Source organism: Mobula hypostoma, chromosome 12 (assembly GCF_963921235.1).
Source record: "Mobula hypostoma chromosome 12, sMobHyp1.1, whole genome shotgun sequence".
NCBI classification, from domain to species: Eukaryota; Metazoa; Chordata; class Chondrichthyes; order Myliobatiformes; family Myliobatidae; genus Mobula; species Mobula hypostoma.
The window spans coordinates 24,655,381-24,678,463 of NC_086108.1; the positions used below are offsets into that span (position 1 = coordinate 24,655,381).

At 39.9% G+C, this 23,083-nt stretch overlaps 1 protein-coding gene across 1 annotated transcript in view; it reads right to left on the reverse strand.

The window, feature by feature from the left end:
* The window catches only part of astn1 (astrotactin 1), a 2,838,691-nt gene that overhangs the window by 1,086,390 nt on the left and 1,729,218 nt on the right, over positions 1–23,083 (reverse strand). The window contains exon 11 of the mRNA XM_063063753.1: positions 2,052–2,202. Coding sequence (XP_062919823.1) covers positions 2,052–2,202 — 151 coding nt within the window. The remainder of the gene's footprint in view (positions 1–2,051; positions 2,203–23,083) is intronic.

The window sequence follows — 23,083 nt, forward strand, 5'->3', positions numbered from 1 at the left end:
ATCCACAAGCTGCCCAAATTCCAGAACCAGTCCTTCACTCTTAAAACCCAAGTGTCTCATTCTTAGCAAATTAATGCCTGAACCTCCACAGCTACTTAGGATACAAAAGATTCACAGTCTCGAGAAGGAATATCTCAATATTTCAGACCTAATTGATCTAGGCTTTATTTTGAGAATGGTGTTTTTTTTCAGTTCTTAACTCCTTAGCCAGAGGCAACATCCTTTCTGTATCTACCATGTCAAGCTCCCAAAGAATTTTTCTTATGTTGGAATGAGGTCATCCCCTATTCAAAACTCTGAGTGGATTAAGCCTCCATTTAACTTCACCTTTGGCATGTAACAGCATTCATGGACGTGGTATACCATTAAACAAGGAGCTTTTCAATATAACTGGATCCTAATCATGAGGACTAATTTATTACTTGTTGTTTTGGATACTTATGTTGTGCTTAAAACAAAGTGATCTCTCACTAACATTTCAATTTCCACATCTAAAAGCTGAATATTTATTCTACCAAAAAGCAAGCTGCTTACTAATGCAAACAGAATTACTATCAGAATAAGCAGTTTAAATGTACAATTCTATGGAGCTTCAAGTTTCAAAAGTCAAAAACAAGATATCTTCAAATGACATATGGCAATCTGCAGCATATGCTTCCTGAGATTTTTTTTAAACACGTCATCTAAAAAAGATACGAGAGGCATAATTTGCATGAAACTACACACATACTGTTGTAAACTGGTTTTACTCTCTTTGCCCACCAAGTTAGTGGTGAGGAACAAGTGAGAAATTCTGGTTTCCAAGTTGCTGAATTTCATCAAGTGATTGTTGTAGGCATTCATCTCTCTGTGGTGCCCAAATAGATTCTGCACAAAAAGCTGTCAAACTACTTTCCTAACCTTTTGGCATGCACCAGCTTATGTGTGTATTGTGGAGATATAGCTTGTTACACCAAACTCTGCAAAGCTGGCAAATTGTTATTAGTCAATTTCACACAGAGACACAATGGGTGCACAATGATTGGGATTACTAAATTAAAGATTCAATTGGAGAATTTTCAGCCTGGGTCCTGAAACTAATAACAAATTCAGCATTTTCAGCCAACTTTGATTTGAGATGTCACTTCTGCTGCCCAACAAAGATAAACACCCTGCCAAGACACATACATGAAAAATGTCCACTTGAGTGGGAGTCCACATGAAGATGCAGCCTGCAAAATAACCTTCAGAAGAGGATAACAGAAAATTAGATGTACTTCATTTATAGTGGGGGTAGGTGGTTGGGGAAAAGTGGGAATGATGTCTGTCCAATACCTGGCTTGCAAACACCAAACTGAAATATAGAAGATTTGAATCCAACACTTCTAGTTGCCAGCCTTCTTCCCATTCAATCCTATCTTGCCATGGCTTTGCACCTTACTGTCAACTTGCAGTGTACCTTCAGTAACAGTAACAGTTTATTCTGGATTTTGTTATTCTTTCCTATTGTACTACCTCAATTTATTGGTTTCATGAAATGATCAACTTGGATGGCATGCAAAGCTGCTTTTTCCACTGTACCAGGATACATGTGATAAAATTAAATAAATTTCCCAATCCCTGCAGACACTGGAAACTTGAAATGAAAATAGAAGATGCTGGAGAGGCCCAGCAAGACAGGCAACATCTGCAGTGAGACAGTAACAGACTGAAATACTATTAACTAGCAAATAATGTACCAAGGCATACAGTATGTCGATGTAAAGGGAAAGTTTATAACCGTGCACTTTTGGAACATATCTGCCAAAACTTCCCTAATTGCAAGCCTACATTCCAGAACTACTGGCACAAATAGAAAGGAATTAAACATTTGAAAGCTATGCAAAATTTACAGTCCAGAATTGTTATTTTTACAACAGAAACCAAATGGAAAGGATGATAGAACAAAAGATTGTATGCTATCTTTACGCTCTCAAACTGCCTTGTCCTAGAGATTCATGATAACCACCATCGTGATCATGAACAAGGTCATGATAAACTTTATAGCAGAATAATAAATGAACTCCACTTACCACACAACCACTTGAATCAAGCTTGCGATCAGAGATACAGCAGAAGTTTCTGCTGCAGCCCCCATTATCCTTGGTGCAATCTCTTACAGGACCGAAAGAATCAAGAAGGACCTCAAGGCTATCGAAGGAAGCAGAGATCATGGCTTCTTCTCTGTAGAAAAAAAATTAAACCAGAAAAGATAAATAACATGGCATTGAATATCGATCGTAAAGTAAAAGAAATGAACTGACATTGTTTTAGTCTGTGTTTATTGTGAAAAATTGAGTTTTCTCTCCACTTTCAGACATGCAATCAATTTTCCATTCAAAATAAAAGGGAAAATAGCTGGAAATTCTAATATAAGCAAACTCACCAACCCCTTATTGAGGTTTGTGCTTACTTTTCCTTCAAATCAGAACTTACGCTGAAAGAAAATTAAGCATGTGTAAATGTACTTGAATAATTACATTGTAAATTAAATTGTTTTAAATATAAATGAAGGTCTGGGGTGTAGTGAATCTTCAGACATAAGTTATTTTGTCTGGGTTATATCTCAGAAAGTAGACAAAAGATTTCTTTTAAAATTCTGTTTCTTGGTGATAACTGTTGCAAATGAATACGGTGAATTTCTATAGATATTTTGAAATGTTAAAAAGAATTGTCAAGGATTTTAGTATTACATAGGAACAATAAGTATCCAAAATAAATATTCATCACATTGTTGTATTTGAAGTATTTAATGTTCAAAGGAATAAATCTGGTTAAAAGGGTAGGAACAGCAACAGAGTTTGATGCCCAGAGACATTGTTTATTCAGCAGTCCAAGGTCAATCTGAAGCTGTAAAACAGATACACACTGAAAAGAAGTTTATGACAGGTTGTTCATGAAACTTTGACAGTTCTAGATCCTCTGTGCTAACTCCAGCTAGGGAAGCTTCAGTCTTAGACTTCCCTCTTTCCTGCATAACTGATGCTGTGCCAGTATTACAAGGTCCGGGATCGTTGACAGAGCACTTAACAGCATCTAATCTAATTCCTGCAACTCTGCTCTCACCCGTTTATTCTTACCTCACAAAGAGTGGGGATAGTGTCTATGTCCAGAGGACCATGCTGTGCAATTTCTGGCACCTTCCTTTCCCCTTATTGCACTCTGAGTGGATCATTCCTTTCTTGCTTCCTGGCAAGTTCTTCCTTTTCCACCAACCAATCCCTTTCTCACAGCACTTTCTCATTCAATGACAAAAGATGAACCACCTGTCCTTCTTACCTTTTCTATTTCCATCATTCAGGGGCCTGAAAAGTGTTTCCAAGTGAACAAGTGTTTCATTTACATTTGCATCAATCTCCTGTTCTCGTTGTGACTTTCCCTTCTTTGGAGAAACCATACACAAAAGCAGTAACCACAGCGGTGACCTAGAACCAATTTAATTCCCTATCTCAGTCCTACTCTAACCTGCCTGTAGCCACCTTGTACTTGTTATAATGAAGCCTAAGTCAGCTTCAGGAAATGTACCGCATTTTGCAGCTGGTCATATCACAGCCTTCCCAAATTGATTTCAACCACTTCAGCTATTTTGCTTTCTGTTTTTGTATCAGGGTTGGCTGGTTCTCCTGCAGAACATCCTTTTGTATGATTAGGTCAGTTTTTCTCCTTCCACTAACAGAGCCTGACCTGCTCTGCAATTAGTTAACTTTTTCATTTCTTTGCTTGTGTTTTCTCCATCTATTCTCATGAATCAATCAACCAGAAATTTTCACCTACAGCTCATCACCATGGCAACCATGGCCTCACCTTTCTCTTTGCCCTGTGCATCCTCTCACCAGCTTCCAACAAATTAAAAGTAACATCTTCTCTCTTCCCCTGTTATGAACTTGAATCTTTGATCTGAAACAAATGCCACCTGACCTGAGTGTCTGCAATACTTTTGTTTTTATTTCAGATTGCAATATTTCTGTTATTAGTTTTATTGCAGTGGCCATTCAATTTAAATAAAATTATAATGTTCATAAAAAATTAACGATGTATCTCATAATTAAACTTATTCAACAATACATAATTATTACTTGTACATAGTAACCATTTAATCAAAACATTCCACTCCTTTTCCAGTCCAAATGGGTTCAACCTCTGACTGACAACTTTTGAACAGAATGTCAGCTCTGTTTAGTTGAAATGAAATTATAAGCTTTTATTCTCCCTCATAATCAACTTTACCGAGCCATCTTTCAAGGCTGTTTACCGGGTTAGCAAGTAAAAAACTGTGGAACAACCAAGTTTTAATAAGACATCGTCTGCATCAGAGTCTAACATTTGGATGGAACTGTGGCACAGCTAGCAGAGCTGCTGTCTCAAAGTGATGGTAACACCAGTTCAATCCTCACCTTGGGTGCAGTGCATGTGGAATTTGCATATTCTCCCTATGATCATGTAGATTTCTTGTAGGTGCTCCTATTTCCTCCAACATTCCAAACACATGTAAATTGTTAGAATAATTGGCAGCTGTAAATAGCCCCTAATATGGTGGAATCTACAGTGCATTGAGAAAATGTAAGGGAATGGAAATAATGAAGTATTAAAAGCAGTTGACTTTATGTTTTATATGTTTCTGGTTACTCCTTTCATTATTGTTGCTATCTTATGTTATTTTGATCAGGGCGGACTGGATCTGTGGCTTACAGTCAATGAATGACAGAGCACTAAATTGAACTGACATTCCTGGACTGTTTCAAGGACTCTGTAGTTTGATGTTTTATATTCTGCGAGTTCTCCATTCGTTCTTTTCTGTTTGCGCGATTTGTTCTTCTTTTGTGCATTGGGTGTTGATGTTTTCTTTGAACGAGGTACATGGTGTTTCTTGTTTCGTGGCTGTCTGTGGGAAGGAGAGTGTCAGGGTTGTATACTGCATACATACATTGATAATAAGTGTGCTTTGAATCTTTGAATATTTGTTTGGTTTAAATGTGTGGTTCACAGTCGATGCAGACACAGTGAACCAAAGGGCCTAATTCATGTGCAACTAACAAACTATTTCTATATACTAGTGTGGCAAGAATCCATTCCGAGTAATTGTGCTTAGTACTGAGCACGGTATAGCGACACTGCCATCTCCAAAGTGAGCAGCTTTCTCAGCTTTAATAATGCAAAAGCTACCTGCTGATCTAGTAACATGCTTGATGCAGTGGCGGGGGGTGGTTTTAGTTGATGAATTCTACCAATGCCACAAAAAACTGCTTCCCTTCCAATTAATTTGCAGGTAAAGTCAACTATTTTTAAAATTTGTGAGTCCTACATAGCTGTGCTACAATGATTAGATCCAAGCACAAGGGACCTGAAAGTTAGTCATTGAGAAATTAAGCACAGAAACAGCTCATTTGGCTAATGGAGTCAACACCAATCATCAACCTCCTGTTTACATTAATCCTTCCTACATTAATCCCATTACTTATTCACCCACCATTCCCATCAACTCCCCTGAGATTCTACCACTCAATTACACCAGGGTCAGTTTACCATGGCCAATTAATTTACTATTCTGCACATTTGATTGTGAAAGCAAATCAGAGCACCTGGAGGAAATGCACACAAAAATGTACAAATGTGCAATCTCCAAACAGATAGCACCAGTCGATGCGGTTTGGGCTGTTGGGCCTTGATGCATGAATGTGGTTTGGAAGTTGTTGAGGGAAAGAGAGTGGGGAAGGAATGGGATTTGCTGGGAGGGGGTTGTGTGGGTCCGGAAATGGCGGACAAGATGGGGGGGGGCGTTGAGGAAAAGAAAGTGGAGAAGGAGCGGGATAGGGATTTGGGATCAGAGGTAGGCAGCTGGGGAGAGATGGATTATTGTGAAGGGAGAAATAAAGGGAATGAGGAGGTAGTGAGGGGATGGATGAATGAAAGCCAAGACAAAGGGAATAAAAGAATAAGAAATGATGGTGGAGAAAGCTCTGAAAGTGAGGAAGATGAACAAGCTCAGAGAGGAGGTGTTGTCATAATTAGGTTTAATGAGAAGGCTCAGGGACATATGAAGAAAATTAACCCATCTGTGCTAACAACAACTCTGGCAAATAAGGTAGTGGAAATAGTATTTGCAAAAGTCCTTAATGATGGCAACTTATTGGTAAGATATGCGAATAAGGAACAACTTGAGAGAGCACTCAAGCTAAAAAAGATAGGAAAATGCAAGGTGGAATACACAGGGAGGGTGGGAGTACAAAATAGTGGTTGTAAAGGAGTGATCATGGGGGTACGAATGAGTATAAATATGGAGGCGTTAAAGAGGAATATCAAAGGAGGGAAAGTAATGAATGTTCAAAGACTGAAAACAACAAAGGAGGTAATGAAAAAGGAAAGTGAATCAGTATTGATTGAATTTGAAGAAGCAAGAGTGCCAAGGAAGGTGTTCCTGGGTTTCATGAGTACCCAGTAAGGGTGTATGTTCCAAAGCCACTGAGGTGCTATAATTGTCAAAGGTTTGGACACATAGCTAAAAACTGTAAAAGGCAGAGAAGATGTGCTAGCTACGGGGGTGATCATGAATATGGAAAGTGCGGAACAGGAGTGCAACCAAAATGCTGCAATTGTGGAGGATCTCATAATGTGGCATATAGTGGGTGTGAGGTTATGAGACGGGAGAATAAAATTCAAGAAATAAGAGTGAAAAGAAAGGTCACTTATGCAGAAGCTGTAAGAATGTCAAGAGAACAGAACAATGCTCCTAATGAACAGGGAGCAATAGGGATACGAGAGATGCAACAAAGAACAAATGACAGGATTTATGTAGACAAAAAGGCTCTAGTAACATTTATTGCAGGAGTGATTAATAGTACAGCTGAGGTAAAGTCAAAAAGTGACAAAATTCAGCTGGTGTTAAAAGCAGTGGTAAACCATTTGGAGTTAGTAGGACTGACATGGGAGGAAGTGAGGGAGAACCTCACTAATCAGTCAAGCCAGGAAGTGTCATGTGTTGGTTAATACTAATTATGGTGATTCTTTTACAATGGAATGCAAGGAGCTTACTGGCCAATAGCCAGGAATTCAAGCACTTTATTAAAGAAATGGTTGTAAAACCGGATGTAGTGTGTATTCAGGAAACTTGGTTGAAACCAACTTTAGACTTTGTGGTATATGGGTATACAATGATAAGGAAAGATAGAAATCTAGGGGGAGGAGGGGGTTGTGCTATGTTAATCAAGCAAGGTATACCATATAGGGTACTGGAAAAAGGAGATGATCAGGAATACATAGTGGTGGAAGTGTGGGGGGAGAGGGGAGGGAGTGGTTATAATTAACTACTACAATCCATGTAAAAGGTTGGATTTGGACAGCCTATTAAGGGTATAAGGACAAAACAGACAGAAAGTAGTGTGGTGTTGATTTCAGTGCTCATAGCACAATGTGGGGGGATCAGATTACAGATCCAAATGGAAAGGTAATTGAAGATTTGATGGAAGAAAGGGATTTGGTGTGTATGAATGATGGTAGAGGCAGAAGGATAGACATAACAACAGGAACTGAGTTAGTGTTAGATATTACGTTAGTGTCTAATACCTTGGCTGGTGTAAGTAACTGGGGTGTTTGGACTGCTTCAACAGTAGGCAGTGATTACTACCCAGTTTTATGTTCAGTGGGCGAAAGAGTTGAAGTAAGACCAGGTGGTGGAATCCCAAAGTGGGTGTTTGGAAAAGCAGATTGGGGGAAGTTCCAGAAGTTGAGTGAAGAAGTATTGACAAAGATTGACATTTCTGGAAATATAGATGAATTAAAGTCAGGTGACTTCAGCAATTATTATGGCAGCAGAAGGATCTATACCCAGGAGTAAAAATAGGATGAATAGGAAACTGGTACCATGGTGGACAGAGGAATGTTGTCAGGCTGTAAAAAACAGAAATAGAGCATTCAGGCTAGTTAGAAGAACCCATAATATGCAGCATTTGGTTCAATATAAGAAAGCACAGGCAGTGGTGAGAAGAACTATACATCAAGCTGAAAGGGCAAGTTGGAGGGGTTTTTGCAACAAAATAGGAAGAACAACACCTGTGGGAGAGATATGGGGAATGATTAAGAGGATGGGAGGAGATAGAAGGAAATGGGAATATCCAGTAATGATATCTGAGGAGGAAACAGCAGTCTCCAGTAGGGATAAGGCTGAGATCATGGCCAAGTCATTTGTACAGATACACAGTTCAGAAAATTTGTCTGAAGGAGGGAGAAGGAGAAGGGAAAGAACAATGAGTCAACACCCAGGTGTGTTAAACAGGAGGGAAGGAACAGATGATATAATTGATGATCCATTTACGTTAGCAGAAATGGTGAGAGCAATAAAGAGATCGAGACCAACCTCCCCAGGGAAAGATCTGATATGCTCTGTGATGCTAAAAAATTTAGGAGAAGGAGCGCTCTTGAAGTTGCTGCATTTTTGTAACAGAGTGTGGGAGGAGGGAAGATTACCAAGTGCATGGAAAGAAGCAGTAGTAATTCCAATAAGGAAACCTGGCAAGGATCCGTCAAAACCCACTAGCTACAGACCAATAGCATTAACATCAAATATATGTAAGATAATGGAAAGGATGATAACAGAAAGGTTGTCGTATGAGCTTGAGAAGAGGGGGATGCTGGCAAGTTATCAGAGTGGTTTTAGAAAGGGAAGGAATTTCATGGACTCAGTGATAAGGTTAGAGACTGAAATAAGGAAGGCCCAGACAAATAAAAAATCGGTAGTTGCAGTGTTCTTTGACATTGAAAAAGCCTATGATATGATGTGGAAGGAAGGATTATTAATTAAACTGCAAAAGATGGGTGTTGGTGGGAGAGTTTTTAATTGGATTAAAGATTTTTTGTTTGGTAGAAAAATTCAAGTTCGGATTGGATCAGAATTATCAAAACAGTACATAGTGGAAAATGGCACACCTCAAGGTAGTGTGATTAGCCCGTTACTTTTCATCATTATGATAAATGATGTCTTCACAAAGGTACCAGTGGATGTAGATAGGTCACTGTTTGCGGATGATAGGGCCTTGTGGAAAAGAGGCAGGAACATAGAGCATATAATCGGGAAACTACAAGAAGCAATTGACGAAGTGGTGGAGTGGGGTTATGATTGGGGATGTAGATTTTCAGTAGAAAAAACTCAAACTATGTTTTTTACCAGGGAAAGAATTGAGGTAGGGAAAAAGTTAAGGATGTATGGGATTGAATTAGAAAGGGTTGGATCATTTAAATTTCTGGGAGTTATATTTGATTCACGATTAACATGGGCGGACCATACCAGGAAAGTTGAGGAGAAATGTAAAAAAGTAATAAATGTGATGAGATGTTTGACTGGTAGGTAGGGAATGGGGAGCAAGTTGTTCAGCGTTGAAGAGAATGTATGTGGCTTTAGTAAGATCTGTATTGGATTATGGAAATATAGCATATTGATCAGCAGCTAGGTCTCTTATAAGGAAATTGGATGTGATTCAGGCTCAGGCTTTGAGAGTGTGCAGTGGGGCTTTTAAAACGTCACCGGTGTCAGCCCTACAGGTAGAAATGGGAGTAATGCCTTTGGAACTAAGAAGGGTGCAATTGATGGCAAACCACTGGGCTAACTTCCAGGGGCACAATGATTCTCACCCTACTAAAGGAGTGTTGCAGGAGTGCTGGGAAAATGGGAGGTTTCAGAGGGATACCTTTAGTCAGGTAGGGAATGATATTGCTAAAGAATGTGGAGTGTTTGATCTAAGGATAAGTCCTTCAGTAGTTTATCTGGTTGGAGCTCCATGGAAGCTTGTATGGCCTGACATAGACTGGCATTTGTTAGAGGTAAAAAGGAAAGGAAGATATGAAACTGATTTGGTAAATGCATTTAGCTGTCATGTGATTATACTCACATTTATACGGATGGTGCGAAGGAACCTGAAACAGGAGTGACAGTGTTTGGGGTGGTTATACCAGCAAAAGAAATTGGAATCAGCAGAAGAACATCTAATAAGTTAGGGGTGTTTACAGTGGAGATGCTGGCAGTGTTGGTTGTGTTGCAATGGGTGTAGAAAGCCAGACAAGTCAAAGCATTGATATGCTCAGATTCATCCTCAGTTCAAGCAAGTTTAAGGTCTTTTCACACAAACAGTTGGCAAGATGTACTTTATGAAGCCCTTCAGTCAGTCACAAGAATTGCAAATCAGGAAGGTCAGGTAAAATTTCTATGGGTTCCAGCACATGTAGGTGTGAAGGGGAATGAGAGGGTGGATGAGTTGGCAAAGAGGACATTAAAGAAAGAAAACATAGAAATGCACATTAGTATCAGCAAAGCAGAGGTTAAGTGTGTAATCTGGGAAAAAATCAACCAAATGTGGCAAGAAAGATGGGACAGGGAGGGGAAAGGGAGGCATTTATATCAAATACAAAGAAGTGTTGCAGGTACTAGGGTAGGTAATGGATACAAAAGAGAGGAAACTGTGCAGACTAGGTTAACGCTGGGGCACTGTGCATTAAACAAAACGTTAAAAATGATAGGGAAACACCAGACAGGATTGTGTGAGGAATGTCAGGAAGAGGAGTCAGTAGAACATGTAGTTCTGAGTTGCAGCAAGTATGGGGTACGGAAAGAGATGATGAGAATTAAACTAAGGGAATTGGGGGTGCAGGAATTGACATTAAAAGGGTTGCTGGGCATGGGTGAGAGAGCACAGGTTAGGGTATTTTTAGCTTTTTTAAGGGGTACAGGGGTTTTTTATAGGATATGATGGATAAACAGGAATAGGGTACTAGGATGGTCAAAAATGGGAGGATAAAGTATAGGTTAGGGTATGTGTGTGTGTGTGTGTGTGTGTGTGTGTGTGTGTGTGTGTGTGTGTGTGTGAGAGAGAGAGAGATTGGGTGAAGGGATTTAGAATGTACGTCTATTGCACACTCCGGAGCAGAAGGTGGCGGTAATGCACCATTAAGCTGGATGCCAACCGCCGTAAAACAAGACACAGACAGACAGACAGATAGCACCTGAGGTCAAGATTAACCTGCTGCAGAGCTGCATCATTGAACTGCTGTGCAAAAGCATGTGGTGTATATATTTGAGCACCATGTACAGTTAAAATGAGTTTCAACTTGCAGAAGGGTGAATAAACTGAATTAAACATCAGATTTCTTTTGTTGGAAAACATAAGGTAAAACAAACTCATTTCAATGGAAAAGTTACTGCTCAAAAACTTAAGCTCGGTTACAGACGCTAAATACTTTAAACAATCTCTTTAATCTTTTGTACTCTGCCTTCGATAACTTTGGAGACTGTACAAGATCTGCCATGACAATAGCATTTCTAACAGGGGATATATTTGCTGATTCTACATCATCACTTACATAACATATCCTTCCCAACCACTTGGCTTTACCTACCACCTTCCAGCTAGCCTCCTTCCACTCCCCGCACCTTTTTATTCATGGCACCTTTCCCCTTCCTTCTCAATCCTGAAGAAGAGTTTCAGCCCAAAACATCAACTATCTATTAATTTCCACAGATGCTGCCTGACCTGCTGAGTTCCTCCAACATTTTGCAAGTGTTGCTTTGGATTTTCAGCATCCAAAGACTGTCCCATGTTTATATCATAACATATATCAATAATTAAACCTACAACTTGGATAGTCAAGGCCTGATCAGACATGCTTTTGTGCGTGTGTGGGCGGGGGGGCATGTCTAATGAACCTTTCGAAGTCATTTAAGAAAAAAGATAACTGAGGAGATAATTGAAGGTAGGACAGTGGATGTTGTCTATATGGACTTTAGTAAGGCCCTGAACAAGGCATTGCATGGCAACCTGATCTGGAAGTTTATGTCTCATTAGATTCAGGATGAGCTAATGAGACAGGTTGAGAAATGGCTTGATGATAGGAAGCAGAGGGTGATGCTTGAAGACCAATTCTCTGACGGGATGGCTGTTACTTTTGAAGTGCCATTGTGATCAGAGCTAGGACCTCTGCTATTCATTATTTATTAAAGTGATTAGCATGTGAATGTTCATGGCACAATTAGTAAGTTTGGTGATGATATTGAAATAGTGGGGTCGTGTTGCTAGTGAACCAGGTTACAATGAACCTCAAAGAGATCTTAATCAGTTATGGAGATGGGCTGATGAATGGCAAATGGATTTCAAATTGATAAGTGTGAGGTGATTCATTTGGACAGTTAAACAGGAGTAGGACATATAAAAAATGGCAGGACATTGATCAGTGTTGTGGAATAGCGGAGCCTGGGAATACAAGTGCAGAGTTCTCTGAAAATGGCCGTCCACGTAGAGAGGGCAGCGAAGAAGGCATTTAGCATGCTGGTCTTCATCGGTCAAGGTGCTAAGTTCAGGAATAGGGGCATTATGTTGCAGTTATATAAATTATTGGTGAGGCTTGGAGCACCAAGTATGATTTTGGTCACCCCTTGATAGGAAAGTCATTGTCAGGTTGGAGAGAATGCAGAAGAGATTTGCAAGGATGTGGCCTGGATCAGAGAGCCTGAGGTATAGGGAGAGGTTGGCCACAGTGGATCTTTATTTCCTGGCATACAGGAGAATGAAGCGTAACCTCATAGATGTTTATAAAATCAGGAGGGGTATGGATAAGGTGGACAGTCATAATCTTTTCCCCAGGGTTGGGAGTTCAATCCTAGAGAGAACGGAGAAAAAATGGGAGAGACTTAAAAGAGGCAAGGTAGCTTCTTTACACAGAAGGTAGTGAGCATCTGGAAAGAGTTGTTAGAGGAAGTGGTTGAAACAGGTATAACCACTATATTTAAGAGGGATTTGATACGTACCTGGAGAAGGAAAAGCTTGGAGTGTTATGTGGCAAACATGGCAGCTGGGACTAACAGGAAGGATGCTGACTTGGGTTATGGATGACTCTTCTTGCATTGCAAACTTTTAAGTGTGAGAACAAACATGGTTTTACTCCATGCAATCCGTAAGATAATGGAAAATCAACAACAATGATCAAAACCGACAGTTAAGTGATGCACAGTAACAATTGTTGTTATAAGAGTTACATGGCCACAGTGTAGAGTAGAAATGTAGCTGAAAGCAATGCTACATGTATTGATAGTAAATCACACCCCTGAATGATTAGAAAAACAGAATTTGGGAGACCAAGAATGCCAGATCCTTTTACTAAATACCATGAAGCTAAGTAAATCTATGGAAGAGATGCAAAAGCTACAGAGTCTCTTCAGTGACGTCACTAAGAGAAACTGTAACACCATGCCTGCATATTATACAGTACTGTGCACCCTAGCTCTCTCTCTCTCTCTCTCTCTCTCTCTCTCTCTCTCTCTCTCTCTATATATATATATATACACATACACACATATAAATACACACACACCTAACTTTTTTTGCACAGTACTATATAGACAGTCCTCCAAGGAACAAATAACAAAATCTTCATATTTCACATCATACCCAATAATAATCTAGCAATTTGGCCAGTATGAATCACTGAAAGAAGTAAGTCAAGTCCTGCAGAATTATATCGAAGAATATTCAGTATTCTGTATAGAAAGGCAAAATTATTACAGCAAGATTAAGAGGATATCTATCCCTCCAAAGACTGAATTTGACTGTGTAGGAAGATGAGCAAATGTGTTTTCTAATTTCTTTGGTTGTGTTGATTCAGTGATGTGTATAATTATGGATGAAATCACATCCCTGTTATTTAATACAAAGATAATGGCATAGAATTTTGAATCAATAGGGTGGGGGATTAGATTATTGCATGTTACCTTGCATTTCTGAAAGTGAATTGTAAATAAAGTCTGTCTTACAATTCACAGAAGAGTGCAGTTGCTGAATTTTCATGACATCACTTCGAAAGATCCAGGTGTATGTGCAAACAGTAACATATGGGGAATGCCCTTTTTCCAAGCCCACTTTACAAAGAAATATCAATTACACATCTGGATTCTATATTCAAAATGGTGTCACCTAGTTTTACAAGGCTATCCAAGAATCTTTAGGTATGTGGTCTTACAACAGATGCAAAAAGAATCCGAGAAAATGTCAGCAATTTTAACAAAAACGTCTCTGTTTTCAATTTTGGATATAAACAAAATATTCCAGATAGGATTATTACAAATTTCCAATTCAACATTCCCAACATTTTTCTAATCTTCAAATTCTGGCAACTCAGTGCACAAAAATTGAGAGGAATTAATGAAGTTTGAGCTGTGATCAGATATAAATGAATATTATGCACCAGGAAACAGAAAAATTTCCAATTAACATATATAGTTTACTTTTTATAAAATGCCCTGGACCAAGATACCGCAACACGCTGTTGCTTTCCACCACTAACTGTAAAAAGTTTATGTGTGTATCTGTGATTGTGTGGGTTTCCTCTGAGTGCTCTGGTTTCCTCCCACAGTCCAAAGGCCTACTGGGTGATAAGTTAATTTGTCATTGTAAATTGTCCTGTTTTTAGACTAAGGTTATATCCATAAGAGCATAACACAAAGGAGTAGAATTAGGCCATTAGTCCTGTCATGTTTCTCCACTATTTCATCATGGAAGATCCAAATTTCCTCTCAGCCCCAATCTCCTGCCTTCTCCCCGTATTCCTTCTTTGCTGACCAATCAAGAATCTTTCAACTTCTGCCTAGTATACATAAAGACTTGCTCTTCACTGCTACCTGTGGCAAAGAGTTCCACAGATTCACCTGGCTAAAGAAATTCCTCCACATCTCTGTTCTAAAAGGATGCCCCGCTATTACAAGGCTGTGTCCTCTGGTCTTAGCCTCCCCGACCGTAGGAAATATCCTCTCCACATCCACTCTATCAAGACCTTTCAATATTCGATAGGTTTCAAATAGGTCACCCTTATTCTAGTGAATACAGGCCCAGAGCCATCAAATGCTCTTCATAGGACATGCATTCAATACTGGAATCACTTTAGTGAACCTCCTTTGAACACTCTCCAGTTTCACCACATCCTTTCGAATATAAGGGGCTCAAAATTGTTCCCGGTACTCAAAGAGAGGCCTTACCAGTGCTTTGTAAAATCTATTTATTACTCAACCTGCAAACTAGCAACAGAGGAGCTGATGGCAGTGTGGACAGGGCCAACGAACTTAGCCTATTCTTTAACAGATTTGACATTGTGACCCCTGCCCACCCCCCACATGAGCCATCTGTTGTCTGCCCCCAACCAACACATATTCCATTCTCCCCTCCTCACGGTCCCCCACCCTGCTCTGATGACTATACCCCTTCCCCACACAAAACCACCACGGTGGGCTTCACGGCTGAACAGGTGAGAAGACAGCTGAAACGTCTCAACCCAAGTAAGGCTGCAGGACCGGATGGTGTCAGTACCAGGGTGCTGAAAGCCTGTGTCCCTCAGCTATGTGGAGTACTTCGCCATGTATTCAACCTGAGCCTGAGGCTCCGGAGAGTTCCTGTACTATGGAAGATGTCCTGCCTCGTCCCTGTGCCGAAGACGCCGCGCCCCAGCGACCTCAATGACTACAGACCAGTGGCATTGACCTCCCACATCATGAAGACCCTGGAGAGGCTTGTTCTGGAGCTGCTCCGGCCTATGGTCAGGCCACACTTAGATCCCCTCCACTTCACCTACCTGCCCTGACTAGGAGTTGAGGATACCATCATCTACCTACTAAACCGTGTCTACGCCCACTTGGACAAGCCAGCGAGCACTATGAGAGTCATGTTTTTTGACTTCTCCAGTGCGTTCAACACCATCCGCCCTGCTCTGCTGGGGGAGAAGCTGACAGCGATGCAGGTGGATGCCTCCCTGGTATCATGGATTCTTGATTACCTGACTGGTAGACCACAGTACGTGTGCTTGCAACACTGTGTGTCCAACAGAGTGATCAGCAGCACTGGGGCTCCACAGGGGACTGTCTTGTCTCCCTTTCTCTTCACCATTTACACCTCGGACTTCAACTACTGCACAGAGTCTTGTCATCTTCAGAAGTTTTCGGATGACTCTGCCATAGTTGGATGCATCAGTAAGGGAGATGAGTTTGAGTACAGGGCTACGGTAAGAAACTTTGTCATATGGTGTGAGCAGAATTATCTGCAGCTTAATGTGAAAAAGACCAAGGAGCTGCTGGTAGACCTGAGGAGAGCTAAGGTACCGGTGACCACTGTTTCCATCCAGGGGGTCAGTGTGGACATGGTGGAGGATTACAAATACCTGGGGATACGAATTGACAATAAACTGGACTGGTCAAAGAACACTGAGGCTGTCTACAAGAAGGGTCAGAGCCGTCTCTATTTCCTGAGGAGACTGAGGTCCTTTAACATCTACCGGAAGATGCTGAGGATATTCTACGAGTCTGTGGTAGCCAGTGCTATCACGTTTGCTGTTGTGTGCTGGGGCAGCAGGCTGAGGGTAGCAGACACCAACAGAATCAACAAACTCATTCGTAAGGCCAGTGATGTTGTGGGGATGGAACTGGACTCTCTCACGGTGGTGTCTGAAAAGAGGATGCTGTCTAAGTTGCATGCCATCTTGGTCAATGTCTCCCATCCACTACATAGTGTACTGGGTGGGCACAGGAGTACATTCAGCCAGAGACTCAATCCTCCGAAATGCAGCACAGAGCGTCACAGGAAGTCATTCCTGCCTGTGGCCATCAAACTTCACAACTCCTCCCTTGGAAGGTCAGACACCCTGAGTCGATAGGCTGGTCCTGGACTTATTTCATAATTTACTGGCATAATTTATGTATTACTATTTAACTATTTATGGTTCTATTACTATTTATTATTTATGGTGCAACTGTAACGAAAACCAATTTCCCCCAGGATCAATAAAGTATGACTATGACTATGACTATGACTATGACTATAAATTAACCTTTAGGGATCCTGCACAAGGACCCCCAAAGTCCTTTTGTGCCTCAGGTTTTTGTATTTCCTCTCCATTTAGAAAATAGTCTGCCCTTTCATTTCTTCTACCAAAAGGCATAACCATACACTTCCCGACACTATATTCCATCTGCCACTTCTTTGCCCATTCTCCTAATCTATCTTAGTCCTTCTGTAGTCTCTCTAATTCCTCAAAACTACCTGCCCCTCCATCTATCTTCATTTCATCTGCAAACTTGGCAACAAAGCCAAAAATTCCATCATCCAAATCATTGACATGTAAAAGGAATCAGTCCCAACACAGACCCTTGTGGAACACTACTAATCACTGGCAGCCAACCAGAAAAGACTCCTTTTGTTTCTACTTTTTGCCTTCTGCAAATCAGTCACTGCTTTATGCATGCTTGAATCTTCCCTGCAATACCATGGGCTTGTGTTTCTTAAGCAGCCTCATGTGTGGCATCTTGCCAAAGGCCTTCTGAAAATCCAATTACACAATATCAACTGATTCTCCTTTAGGAGGCGAGGGAGAAGATTGCTGAGCCTCTGGTGATGATCTTTGCATCATCAACGGGGACGGGAGAGGTTCCGGAGGATTGGAGGGTTGTGGAAGTTGTTCCTTTATTTAAGAAAGGGAGTAGAGATAGCCTAGGAAATTATAGACCAGTGAGTCTTAACTCAGTGGTTGATAAGTTGACAGAGAAGATCGTGAGAGGCAGGATTTATGAACATTTGGAGAGGTATAATATGATTAGGAATAGTCAGCATGGCTTTGTCAAGGACAGGTCGTGCCTTATGAGCCTGATTTAATTTTTTGAGGATGTGACTAAACACATTGATGAAGGAAGTGCATTAGATGTAGTGTATATGGATTTCAGCAAGGCATTTGATAAGGTACCCTATGCAAGGCTGATTGAGAAAGTAAAGTGGCATGGAATCCGAGGGGACATTGCTTTGTGGATCCAGAACTGGTTTACCCACAGAAGGCAAGGTGTGGTTGTAGACGGGTCATATTCTGCATGGAGGTCGGTCACTGGTGGAGTGCCTCAGGGATCTGTTCTGGGACCCCTACTCTTTGTGATTTTAATAAATGACCTGGATGAGGAAGAGGAGGGATGCATCAGTAAGTTTGCTGATGACACAAATGTTGGAGGTGTTGTGGATAATGTGGAGGGATGTCAGAGGTTACAGTGGGAAATTAATAGGATATAAAACTGGGCTGAGAAGTGGCAGATGGAGTTCAACCCAGATAGGTGTGAAGTGATTCATTTTGGTAAGTCAAATATGATGGCAGAATATAGTATTAATGGTAAGACTCTTGGCGGTGTGGAGGATCAGAGAGATCTTAGGGTCTGAGTCCATAGGACACTCAAAGTGGTTGCACAGATTGACTCTGTGGTTAAGAAGTCTAACGGTGTATTGGTCTTCATCAATCATGGAATTGAAGTTAGGCGCCGAGAGGTAATGTTACAGCTATACCCTGGTCAGATCCCACTTGGAATACGGTGCTCAGTTCTGGTCGCCTGACTACCGGAAGGATGTGGAAGCCATAGAAAGGGTGCTGAGGAGATTTACAAGGATGTTGCCTGGATTGGGGAGCATGCCTTATGAGAATAGGTTGAGTGATCTCAGCCTTTTCTCCTTGGAGCGACAGAGGATGAGAGATGACCTGAATAAGATGATGAGAGGCATTGATCATGTGGATAGTCAGAGGCTTTTTCCCAGGGCTAAAATGGTTGCCACAAGAGGACATAGGTTTAAGGTGCTGGGGAGTAGGTACAGAGGAGATCTCCAGGGTAAGTTATTTACTCAGAGAGTGGTGAGTGCATGGAATGGGCTGCCGGCAACGGTGGTGGAGGCGGATACGATAGGGTCTTTTAAGAGACTTTTGGATAGGTAGGGACATGTTTGGTACAACTTTGTGGGCCGAAGGGCCTGTATTGTGCTGTGGGTTTTCTATGTTTCTAAGTTTCGTTAACCTGCTTGATATTTCTTCAAATAATTGCAACAGAATTATCAGGCAAGATTTTCCCCTGAGGAAACCATGCTGACTACGGCCTGTTCCATCATGTTCCTCCAAGTACCCTGAGACATCATCCTCAATAATCAACTCCAAAATCTTCCAGACCACTGAGGTCAGACTAACTGGCCTATAATTTCCTTTCTTCTGCCTCTCTCCCTTCTTGAAGTGTGGAGAAACATTTGCAATTTTCCAGTCTTCCGGAACCACTCCAGAATCTAGTGATTCTTGGAAGATTAGTACGAATGCCTCCAAATTCTCTTCAGCCACCTCTTTCAGAAGCCTGGGCATAAAGTATCTGGTCCAGGTGACTTACCAACCTTCAAACATTTGTTTCCCAAGAACCTTCTCTCTAGCAATGGTAACTTCACATACCTCATGACCCATGACACCAGGAATTTCCACCAAACTGCTAGTATCTTCTATCCTGAAGACTGATGCAAAATACTTTTTCAGTTCATCCACCATTTCCTTGTCCTCTATTACTACCTCCTGAACATCATTTTCCAGCAGTCCAATATCCACTTTCAGCTCTCTTTTATAATTCATTTATTGGCAGATTACTGGGAGTTGTGGCTTGAAGAGCCTATTCCACAATATGATCTTAATAAATAAATAAATAAACAAACAAACAAACAAACAGATAAATACATAAATAAATAGATAAATAAATAAATAAGCAAGCAAGCAAGCTCCAGCAGTCGAAGAATGAAGTCAATAGGTCTAGACCAATCCTACATTATAGGGGCTTTGTGTTTCTAGAAAATGGGCCATGTCATCTGTGCATGCATCAAGAACGGAAGTTGAAACAACAAAAATTGTGTTGGTTTATTTACTTCTCCACCCAACCCCACCCTCACAAATTCTGTGAGAGCAAATTTTCATCCATACCTCAAAATGTTGGATAATGATATATGAATCCTGCAAAAGTGAATTTCCATAACCTAAACAGCTATAACACAGGGTCACCTGTATACTGATCTTAATGAATCAGGTGGCCAGTAATTATTTCAATTCACCTTTAAAGCCATACTGGACAGAAGGTTTGTGATGTGTTCACTTTGTCAAAACATAGCACAGACTGGAACACCTTGTAGTCTTGAATGAGATTACTATATTTTTTAATGAACCTAATTTTCAACATAAAGTCATGCACTGATGCGCTAGTCCTGACGAAGGGTCTCGGCCTGAAACGTCGACTGTACCTCTTCCTAGAGATGCTGCCTGGCCTGCTGCGTTCACCAGCAACTTTGTCTTTCTTTCTTTCTTTTTAAATCTTTTTATTGAGTAAGTATACAAAAAAGGTAAGCCATATAAACATTAATACAATGTTAAAGTACAATAAAATTCCAAAAGATAACAATACCAAAAAGAAAATACTACAAACGATGTAATTTAAGCATAAGAAACCAAGATAACATAATAGTATACTAGATTTTATATATATCAATGGAAAAAAAAAAGAAAAAAAAACCCCCCAAAAAAAAACCCACCGTGCAACTACCTAAAAGCAAAGCAAAGCAATGGGCTAACTTGAAACCAAACAGAGTTAAACTTAAAATCACGTCCTCAATCCCGACCTCCATTAAAACAGTGAAAAAAAAACAAGAAGGGTAAATATTACATTAAATGAAAATATCGAATAAAAGGTCCCCAAATCTGTTCAAATTTAAATGAAGAATCATAAAGGTTACTTCTAATTTTCTCCAGATTCAAACATAAAATCGTCTGAGAAAACCAAAAAAAGGTAGTTGGAGCATTAAGCTCTTTCCAATGTTGTAAAATACATCTTTTCGCCATTAAAGTAAGAAATGCAATCATTCTACGGGCTGAAGGGGAAAGATTACTAGAAATTTTAGGTAGTCCAAAGATAGCAGTAATAGGGTGAGGAGAGATATCTATATTTAATACCTTAGAAATAATATTGAAAATATCTCTCCAAAAAGTTTCCAAAGTAGGGCAAGACCAAAACATATGAGTTAAAGAGGCTATCTGCCCCGAACATCTATCACAGAAAGGATTAATATGCGAGTAAAAACGCGCTAACTTATCTTTGGACATATGTGCTCTATGAACCACTTTAAATTGAATTAGGGAATGTTTAGCACAAATAGAGGAAGTATTAACTAATTGTAAAATCTGCCCCCAATCATCCACAGAAATGGTAAGCCCCAATTCCTGTTCCCAATCTACCCTAATCTTATCAAATGGAGCTTTCCTAAGTTTCATAATAATATTATAAATCATAGCCGATGCACCTTTCTGACATGGATTAAGGTTAATTATCGAATCTAAAATATATATAGGAGGAAGCATTGGAAAGGAAGAAAGTATAGTACTTAGGAAATTTCTAACTTGTAAATATCTAAAAAAATGTATTCTTGATAAGTTATATTTATTAGATAATTGTTCAAAAGACATAAGGGAACCATCTAAAAATAAATCCAAAAACCGTAAAATACCCTTAGTCTTCCAAGTTTGAAAAGCGCGATCCGTAAAAGAGGGAGGAAAAAATATGTTGCCTAAAATAGGAATCGCTAACCCGAATTGATTAAGATCAAAAAATTTTCTGAATTGAAACCAAATGCGCAAAGCATATTTAACTATCGGGTTAGAGACCTGCTTAAGGCGTTTCGAATCAAAAGGAAGAGAGGAACCTAAAATAGAACCAAGTGTATAACCCTGAACAGATTGTAATTCCAATGCTACCCATTTAGGAATAGATAGTATGTCCCGGTCAAGTAACCAAAATTTCATATGTCGAATATTAATAGCCCAATAATAAAATCTAAAGTTAGGTAATGCTAAACCTCCATCTCTCTTAGCTTTCTGTAAATGTATTTTACCCAGTCTCGGATTCTTATTCTGCCAAATAAATGAAGAAATTTTAGAGTCAACTTTATCAAAAAAAGATTTAGGAACGAAAATTGGTAATGCCTGAAACACATATAAAAATTTTGGCAAAAAAAACATCTTAACTGCATTAATACGACCAATCAAAGTTAAATATAAGGGAAACCATTTAGATGAAAGTTGAGTAATATGGTCTATTAATGGTAAAAAGTTAGTCTTAAATAAATCTTTATGTTTACAAGTAATTTTAATCCCAAGATATGAAAAGTAATTATTAATCAATTTAAATGGAAATTTATAATATAAGGGAAGATGTTTATTAATCGGAAAAAGTTCACTCTTACTAAGATTTAATTTATAACCTGAGAAAAGACCAAATTGTGCTAATAACTCTAAAACAGCAGGAATGGATCTCTCAGGATTAGAAATATATAAAAGTAAATCATCAGCATAGAGTGATAATTTATGGGACTTTAATCCCCGAGTTATCCCAGTAATATTTGAAGATTCTCGAATAGCAATTGCAAGAGGTTCTAATGCAATATCAAATAATAGGGGACTAAGAGGACAGCCTTGTCGAGTACAGCAACTTTGATGTGCGTTGCTTGAATTTCCAGCATCTGCAGAATTCCTCGTGTTTGCACTTGCAAAATCTGGCATTTGGACTTCATGCTGAATTGCAGTCATTGGAAATGATGCTCAAGAATTTCAGCATAAACATTTAATATTTCTCACATTTCAATGTGATATAAGGAGGAGGTAGCCATTTGGCCCATCGAATTTACACTAACTTTTAGTACAATCCCTTAAAACGCATTCATAGTCATAGTCATACTTTATTGATCCCAGGGGAAATTAGTTTTCGTTACAGTTGCACTATAAATAATAAATAGTAATAAAACCATAAATAGTTAAATAGTAATATGTAAATTATGCCAGTAAATTATGAAATAAGTCCAGGACCAGCCTATTGGCTCTAGGCGACTGACCCTCCAAGGGAGGAGTTGTAAAGTTTGATGGCCACAGGCAGGAATGACTTCCTATGACGCTCTGTGCTGCATCTTGGTGGAATGAGTCTCTGGCTGAATGTACTCCTGTGCCCACCCAGTACATTATGTAGTGGATGGGAGACATTGTCCAAGGTGGCATGCAACTTAGACAGCATCTTCTTTTCAGACACCACCGTGAGAGAGTCCAGTTCCATCCCCACAACATCACTGAGTTTGTTGATTCTGTTGGTGTCTACAATACTCAGCCTGCTGCCCCAGCACACAACAGCAAACATGATAGCACTGGCCACCACAGACTCGTAGAACATCCTCAGCATCGTCCAGCAGAT